The sequence below is a fragment of the Tauraco erythrolophus genome, chromosome 10 (assembly GCF_009769465.1).
Source record: "Tauraco erythrolophus isolate bTauEry1 chromosome 10, bTauEry1.pri, whole genome shotgun sequence".
NCBI lineage: Eukaryota > Metazoa > Chordata > Aves > Musophagiformes > Musophagidae > Tauraco > Tauraco erythrolophus.
Window position 1 is genome coordinate 23763713 of NC_141474.1, and position 9023 is coordinate 23772735.

The 9023-nt window shown below is 54.3% G+C and overlaps 1 protein-coding gene across 1 annotated transcript in view; it reads left to right on the forward strand.

Moving 5' to 3' along the window:
- The window catches only part of PTPRF (protein tyrosine phosphatase receptor type F), a 254792-nt gene extending 251428 nt beyond the window's left edge, over window positions 1-3364 (forward strand). The window contains 5 exon segments of the mRNA XM_086617772.1: window positions 1283-1409; window positions 1637-1762; window positions 2410-2564; window positions 3021-3156; window positions 3296-3364. Coding sequence (XP_086473898.1) covers window positions 1283-1409; window positions 1637-1762; window positions 2410-2564; window positions 3021-3156; window positions 3296-3364 — 613 coding nt within the window.
- Window positions 3365-9023: the final 5659 nt, after the last annotated feature.

Genomic DNA, 9023 nt, shown 5'->3' on the forward strand with positions numbered 1-9023 from the left:
CTGTCACGGAGCAGCCTCCGCTCCTTCCTGCCTGTGTGACTCCGAGCCGTCCAGCACTGCGTCATTAACATGGCAGCCTGCCTGCGCGCCCACCCCAGCAGCCCGGCGGGTATCTGACAGGTGGGCTGCAGCCACCCTGTCCTGGCTCCAGAGCTGATTAAGAGTGATGTTGGTTTTTCCCCTTGGTGATGCTTCAGAGGGAGGGCTGCCAGCACGGCATGTGGTGCCATTTCATGTGCTACTTACCCCATCCCCAAAGAGGAAGAATGCTGTTATCTCTTCCCGTCTTTTCCTTTGAACTGAGCAATCTTCCTCGGTATTATCTAAAGAGATCAGTTGGCCCGAGGTCCTGCAGACCTCACTGATGCTGCATCTTTATTAGCTCTTTTGTTTCCTTCTGCATCCCCACTCCCTGCTTTTTACAATGTCTTATAAATCCATCTTGAAGCAGTCCCTGTCTTCAGCCTGCACGTGGCAGCTGTCCTGCAGCATGTTCATTAATTTTTAGCACCAGCAGAGGGGAGGATGCCACCCCTCGGCCCACAGGCTCCAGCGCTGCGCTGTGGTGAAGCAGGTGGCACCAGTATGCCAGGCTGGGCGCTTGGCGAGCCAAAGAACCAGCACGCCAGAGCTGGCCCTTCTCAGAGTCCAAAGCACCAAGGGTGCTTTCTTCAGGGTGGGAGCTGGGCTGGGGCACATCAAGCTCTGATTTCACATGAGACATTTTGAGATGCTCTGGTTTGCAGTGGAACCAAGGACAAATTTGGAAGTTTCAGAAAAGTTTGCAAAACTGTATTTGTGTTTTCCACACTGGCCTGGTTATTAGCTGGTGTGTGTGATCCAGGTGACCTGATTCAGTTGCTCTGTGTCTTCCCATGCAATGGGACAGTGGGTGCTGCAGAGAGTAAAAGTGCAGGAATCCAGGGGTGCTGCTGGGGTCGTCCCCAAGCACAGCCTCTCCTTTCCACCCGAATGGATGCTGACAGCCTGGGGACAAGCAGCAGCAAGAGGTTGGGCTGGGGTCAGTCACCGCAGCAGGACTGGATCCTGCACCCAGTGGTGCTCATCTGTGGGGAGCACTTAGAAGACTTGTGCTGGTTAGGCTCAGCCCTCCCCCAGAGTCCGTGGCTCGTCCTAGAGACCTGCCTCCTGCAGCCGCATTGCCAGCCCTGCTCCCTGCTGCACAGGGCCCCTGCCTCCAGCTCTCCCAGCCCACCCCAGCCCCTGGGAGCAGCTTCCCACCTCCCAGGAGTTGGTCTGATCATCATTATGTTTGTTGCAGGCAGCAGAAGGCCTACATCGCCACGCAGGGACCACTGGCCGAGACCACGGAGGATTTCTGGCGGATGCTGTGGGAGCACAACTCCACCATCGTGGTGATGTTGACAAAGCTGCGTGAGATGGGCCGGGTACGAATCCTGCTCCGGGGAGGAGGGGGCTGTGTGGCTGCTGTCTGTGGGCACATCCTCTCAGCTCACCCCAGTCTGTCCCCAGCACCCGCCGCTCCGGGCCGGCCTCCCGCTGGCACGTCCTGTGGCTGACCCTGTGGCCCCACAGCCACGTACACTCCCAGGGAGCGGGAGGGAGGAGCGGCAGCTTGTCGATGCTAATGTCTCACCGTGCTCCTCATCCACAGGAGAAGTGCCATCAGTACTGGCCCGCAGAGCGCTCTGCACGGTACCAGTACTTTGTGGTGGACCCCATGGCAGAGTACAACATGCCGCAGTACATCCTCCGGGAGTTCAAGGTGACGGATGCCAGGGTGAGTGCAACTGCTGGCTCCCCAGCTGCCCTGCCTCCTGTGTCTCTGCCCTGCCCTGGCCAGCGAGGGGAGCGTGCAGCAGCTCCTGGAGGCACCAGAAAGCAAGGTGCTGCCTTGCGCTGCAGGCAGAAGGGGCTGCTGCCTCCCACCTGCTGCTCTTCTCACCACAAGTTCCATCTTTGCCAGCCGCGTCAGCCTCAGTGAGCAGCTCAGGGATCCCTATCAGCACCAGACCCTGCCTGGACTGTGCTGCGCACTTGAGCAAGCATTTAACATGGGCTCCCCTGCACCTGGAGTCTCTGTGTGCAGCATCTGACCAGGTGCAGGACCCCCGTGTGACAGCAGGCATGGTCCTGGGGTGGAGCTGGGCCCCAAACAGGACCAGGGCATGACCCAACAGACCCTGCGGGGGCCCAAAGTCCTGCTCAGCTCAGCCACCCTGGGGTAAACATGAGAGCAGAGGCCGGACCTGAACACTCAGTGAAAGATCTTCCCGGGCTCACCCACCAGGCCTGTGCATCTTCTCGCCTGGCCTGGGCACAGGGGTCTGAGAGCAGGTCAGCAGCACCAGTGCTGAGGGGAGCAAGATCAGCCCCTCTCACTGTCTCCTCACCCACAGTTCACATCTAACACCTCTGTCCCTTCAGGACGGCCAGTCACGGACCATCCGCCAATTCCAGTTCACAGACTGGCCTGAGCAGGGAGTGCCAAAGACGGGAGAGGGCTTCATCGACTTCATTGGGCAGGTGCACAAGACCAAGGAGCAGTTTGGGCAGGACGGGCCCATCACAGTGCACTGCAGGTGAGTTTGGACAGGTCAGCGCCCACCTCCGCCTTCATCAGAGAGCCGTCAGAGATGTCCCCTACCTCGCTTCCCCTGGCAGCTGCCAGCTCCCCTGCGCTTGGTGCCCCTCCCGCATATACCACTGGCAAGAGGCAGGCAGGGATGAGGAGGTGGCAACATCCATGGGTGCCATTTGCGGCCTTTCTGCCAGGTGACTAGATTAACCTTGTGCCCTGGTGGTACTGATTTGTAGCTCCTTGGAAGAGTCTTTGGGCAGGGCAGGGTGCCACAGCAACTTGGCCCAGAGGCAAGGCAGAACTGGTGGGCACCATGGGGCTCAGAGGGCACCTCTGGCTGGCCATGTCCCTGTGGCCTCTCCTGGCCCCACTGAGCATGTCCCCATGCTCCATGAGCTTGCAAAGCCTGGCTGGGACTGGCGAGTCTCTAATGGCACCTCTTGCTCCCTCTGCACAGCGCTGGGGTCGGGCGCACAGGCGTGTTCATCACACTGAGCATCGTGCTGGAGAGGATGCGCTACGAGGGGGTGGTGGACATGTTCCAGACAGTGAAGACCTTGCGGACGCAGCGGCCAGCGATGGTGCAGACAGAGGTGAGAGTTCCCTCCTCTCCAGGGCAGTGGGACATCTGTGGGAGAAGGGAGGGGAGCCTGCATCTCTGGATGTTAAATCCTGCTGCCTGATGTCCTTGGGTGCCTGCTTCTCACACTTTTCCCCCTTGGTGCCTTGCAGGACCAGTACCAGCTGTGCTACAGAGCGGCACTGGAGTATCTCGGCAGCTTCGACCACTATGCAACGTAACTAGTGCTTTCCTCCAGTCGCGGTGGGGATGTCTAGGAGTGGAGACGGGTCCCTCTGAGCCAGAGCCGCCCATTCCTCAGTCCTTCTGTGCAGAGGGAGGTGCTGCCCAGGCAGCAGACCTCCACGCCAACCAGTTCTGACCACGGCATTTAGGAACTTCGCCCCAGCGCCAAACGAGGGAATCCGACTCCAAAAGCATTTCCAGTCTCTGGCTGAATTTCTGCTCATATGCATCTCTCGCCCTCTCTCACGCGACTGCATTTCACAGCGAGGCTTTAGGTGGGTGGAATGGGATCTTTTTTTAAAACATGTAAAATAGTTACTAGTGGTTTTTATAATCTCCTCTCTCTTTATTTTTTATTTTTTGCAAGTCTTAATGTTTTGCCCAGGCAGAACTGGACCCGCCAAACCTTTGGGAGTTGGGTTTTTTTGTTTTTATTTCCTTTTGCTTTTACATTTTTTACTGCCCTGTGTTTATTTCAGCCCAGTCGCTGCTGGTTCTGCCCATTTTAGTGCAGCTTCCTTGGTAATTTGCAGCAGCTGGCTTGTGGTTCATGCCCGGCTCCATTCCCCGTAGGCTGCTTTTTAATCCTCTGTAGAATATGAAATTTCATGGAACTGGACCTAAGCTACCAATTATTTTTTTAGCCTTTCCCTCCCCCCATTATTTCCTGAGTTAGGTTTGGGTTTGGGAGGGCATGTGGGGTCGCTGGAGAAGTGGACCCTTTGTCAGCTGGAAACTGTTCAGTCCTGTTACGATGCGTGTTAAACCAATCCAGTGACTGTGTGTATTGGCAGATCCCGATATGACGTGAGTTTTCGTCGCCTTGTTTGTGAGAGACCCAAAATCCCAGGCTCCAGGCTTTGGAGCCTCTTTTTGTGTGTCTCGCTGGGAAGGGGGCAGGAGAAGAGAGTGGGTCCCACACTTCCCCAGGGAGGGGATGGAAAGAGCGAGACATGGCCCCTTTTGTTAGTCCCACGGTTCCGTGCGTGCAAGCGCCGTTCTGTCACCTCTCACCACTGAAGTACATCGGAGCGTTTGCAAAGGCAAGGAGCACAAACCCAGCCAGCCCCAGAGCGGAGCCAGGCCGGCTCTCTTTGGAAAGCAGGGTACGCAGGGGAGGGGAGGGGAGTACACATGGCTTCGGAGGCTGGGTGTATCTATAATTTCTGCTATCCTGCAAACGTTAAAAGTCACTAGAATATTGTACTTTCCGCTACTTCAGGACGTTCTAATGAACCAATGTGGCAAGACTACTGGACTTAATTTAATGGTACTATATATTAATACTCCTTATTATATCACGCTTGCACTAAAGACAGGGAGCGAGCAGCCCTCTTTAGAGTGCATTGAGTTACGAATAAAGGTGGTGGAAGGGTATCTAATTGTATTATCACATGTATTCCGAATGTTAAGAATCCAAGCTACGTCGAAATCAGCAATCCAGGGTTGGTAATGTTGGAGGACACATTCATTTTTACCTTGTGGATGCATAGTGCTGTAGGGGTCACTGTTGTATACAGTCTGTTTTCTATTTGTTAATAAAAAAAAAAATCTACAGCATCATTGCATAATTCTTGATGTTAATAAATTTGAATAATCGGGTTTCATACAAGCTGGCTTTGCTGTCTGTTTCTTCAGAAATAATCAGAGGCAATAGAGTCCCTTGGAGATGGGCATGCTCCCCAGCCTGTTGCCAGAGAAGTCCTTACCCATGGGCGCATCCCAGCCATGAGTGCCCCATGCTTCCCGCAGGGATGCCAGCAGGGAGCTCGGAGACCCTCTGTGACAACCCCTTTGTGCATGCGTGTGCTCACCTGCTCACCACCACCCCGTACTGGGGTGCACCAAGAGTCCTCAGTCCTTGGCACCTCCTGTCTTTGCAGCCATGGCCCTCTCTGGGTCCCCTCCACTTCCCAAAGAATGGATCATTCCCAGCAGGAGGAAGCCAGTAGCCACTTTCTGCCCCAGCCATGCTCTGCACAAGCTGTCCCAGTGGTGGCTGGAGCCTGAGACTTGCCCTCTCCACCTGCTCTACTGCCAGTTACTAATCCTCAGAGGACCCCAGGATGTATCAGGATACAGCCCTGGAGTGATGCTGAGCTTTGCTGGAAGCACATTTACCTGCACCCCCTTCCCTGCCAGCGTGCTGGCTGCAGGACCAGGCTGGACCTCGTTTGTGGGTTTGCAGGAAAGAGACGGGTGAGTGGTGGTGGGTTTGGTGGCAATGTCAGCCCTGGATGAGGCTGAGACGTTGCCGGCCTCTTGGGATGCTGCAGTACCGCTGTTCTGTGGCGCTGTGTGCGGTTGTGTATGCGAAGTTACTGCTCAGCAGTAAAACCATCGCCTGGCCCCTAACTGCAGAGCAGCTCCCGAGTATGTCCCGGTGTGAAACCCTCACCAAGGCACGCGGCTGTGCCAGCCCTGCATGGGCAGACCAGCCCCAGCCCTGCCTACGTGCGAACTCCAAACCTCAGGGTCAGCGCCAGCTCCTAGAGACAGCAGCACCTGCGAACAGCACACATGTGCAAGGGGCAGAGCCACGTGGGCCAGGGCCTCATGGCCTGTCCATCCTTCCAGAGGAAGCCAAATCCGCCCTGGCCAGCACGTGCACAACGGGTGGGAGCGTGTGACAGACCGATGAGCTTTTCCCCGACGTGACTGTGGGCACCTTCTTACTGACTCCTCGCTGACTTTGCTGGAGCTCAGCCACGCGTGGCATTTCCTGCCAAGCCAAGACCGGTGCCTGAGCAGGTGCCAGATGCAAAATGGTGTTTCCCCCTCGCCCGGCTGGTTCCTACTCCAGTTCTTTACCCCTGGGGTGACCTGAGGCTGGTTGAGCCTTTCCCTGTCTGCTGTTGGGCAGCCCCACTTGAGGATGCAGGTCTGAGGGCAAAGCAAGCTCCTGCCCTCGCAAGGCAGCACACGTGCAGGCGTGTGCGTGCATGCACGTGCCAGCGACACTGGCATCAGGACACTTTGCTTTGCATTGCTGCCAGGGCCCAGGATGGCAAGGCTGCGCGGCCAGGCGTGCACCTGCTCGTGCACAGGTGTGCTGGGGGAGGAAGCATGCCATGCTAACCATTTGCTTTAGGAAGCCAGCCAGCCGGGAAGCGGGCAGCGAGCACCTGCCTGCACTGCAGTAAGAATGCTGCATCTGTGCCAATGAGCCACAGCTGGTGACTGCTTTGGCCACATGGGTGTGCCACTCACCAGGCACTGCCACACACACAGCACGAACCTGTGGTCCATGTGTGGCTTCCAATGCAGCGATTTGCTCTCACTGAAAGCAGCAGTTGCCAGAACACTTGTATATATGCACAGCCGCACGTGCATTTCCTCCTTTCTCCTTGTCAAAGAACACCTGGGACTTCCCTTCCCATTTGACGTCATGTCCTTAGCCCAAACCCTTTACAACGGACCCAGGGAAAACACGAGGGAACAAACACTTCCAATTCACTGCCCCTGCAGGCTCCACTTCTCTGCCTGCCGTGTGTAACGCACAAAGTGACCTTTTGAGGACCTATGGGCTGAGTAGAAACAGGAGGAGGGGGAGAGAGAGAGAACGAGCATCTCAGCATGGACCACACTGGGAATAACACGACTGAGCCCAGGCCTCTGCAGCCAGGCTATTGCTGGGTGGGCACTGTGTAGCTACACCTACATTATGGGGGTGAAGACCACACTGCTGGTCTTACAGGGCCAAGAAAGGCACAGCACACAGAGCGGGCCAGGAGGCCCCCAAAGCACGAGGACATGCCACCTTGGCAAGGGGACAGCCTCCAGAGGACAGGGAGATCAGAGAGTGGCAAAGACAACTGCTGCCTGTGAGGGAAGTCCCACATGCCCAGCCTTCTCACACAAAGCCAACACTGCTTGCCTAAAGCCATCTCACCTCAATGGGGATGGAGCCATAACAGTTTAAAAGTGCTTATTCCTTCAACATGTATTTCCATCGATCTCTGCACATCTCACAAAATAAAAGGGGACCAAAAAAGAAGACTAACCACGTACAGTGGACAGACAGGGCTGCTGACCTGGCCTGTCCTCGGAGCCAGCGCCATGGCTTGTGTCATGCTCCGGTCAGAGCCACGCGCTCTCTTCCCAGGGCCTGGCACTGCTGTGCCTGGGCTGCGGTGCTCAGGTTTTCCTGGCCAGAAAGGATGTCTCCTAGCTGGCATTTTTTTGTCCTGTGTTCTTGGGTATCAGATTGAGGCTTCACCCTCCCTCCGGTGTCAGCCCGGCTTCGCAGTGTGCCACGCTGTGCTTCAGATCTGAATGGTCCCAGGGTGGTGCCATAAGGAGGTGTTTGGCCTCTTTCCTTTGGAGTCTTTTTGACAGATCAACCATATTCACACTGAGCAATGGATGTGGGTAGTTATTGCTGGGTTATGGGTTTTTTCCCTACTGAAAATTTTCCATTCCTTAATTGTACCAGGTAGCCCTAATGCAGCCTCAGATAAGCAGCTTTGTAAAGGGCATGGTTTGGCAGATGGGACAGCAGCTAAATGGCAGCTAGTCAAAGGTGAATTCCTGGGCACTGAGGTGCTCTTCTGCGCTTTTTATGTTCCTTTTTTGTTTTTTTTTAACTATTCCATTGATACCTGTAGCAAGAGAGACACGTAGGCCCTGCCTAGGCTTGGCTTGCCGCCTAGTGATGCTAAATCATAGGATCATAGAATGGTTTAGGTTGGAAGAGACCTTTAAAGATCATCTAGTCCAAATAACATCCTGTCCAAGCACTTGCCCTTTGGGATTCCATTACCTTAAATTTTGTTTTTCAAGGGCAAAATAGTTCTTGAAAAGAAACAGCTGCACCACTGAACAAATCTGAGCTTACTCTGCGCAGTAGCGTGGCAACTCCTTCCCCCACAGTCCTGGTATATCTTGTTCCCAGCAACATTGCCATTTTCATTTGGAAAGTTTCTCAGTTAAGTGGTTTTTTGTTCTTTTTTGCCTGTTCTGACGTGGTTTCATTTCTGAGAGCAGGAACAATTCTGATCCCTCCAATTAAAAGCTCATTGTTGCCCTTTTGCCAGTTTTCGTAAGTAATCTCAGTCCACAGTAACAATTACATGTCATCAAGCTTTCCTGCCTACACGTTCCTGCTCATGGCAACATTTTACCACTCGTCATTATAAAAAGACTGGCTTATGTTTCCTGATAACAGAAAGCTGGTCTTTCTTGACTAATGGATAGCAAGCACAGCTGCCAGGACATCAGAAATGCCAGAAACAAGAGTGCCTCTCAAACTGTTACCTGTCAGTCACCTGTATTGGGACCTCCATCTGTAGGAGGCCAAGTGTTGTGCCTGCTGCAATTTTAATCCACTTTGAGGTTCTGGTCCATATACCTGGCAATTCGGAGTCTGAGCAGGTCAGAGAAGCAGCAGACCACAGAAAATTTGTGTTGAAGTGGTGTTTTGGTATGACTTTCAGTGCTGCCGCATGCCCATAGCATGAAACGAAAGTAAATGCCTATCAGGAGAAACATACAAGGACATTAAGGTTTTATTTAGGCACAAGGGACTGAGTGTGGTCTCTAAGGGCGGTCACAAGCTCTTTCAGGTGGGCTGTGTTTACTTTCATGGTTGTCTGTTAGCACTTAGACATTTAAAAAGCATTTAGCACAACACAATCTGTGAAAATTGCAGCCAGT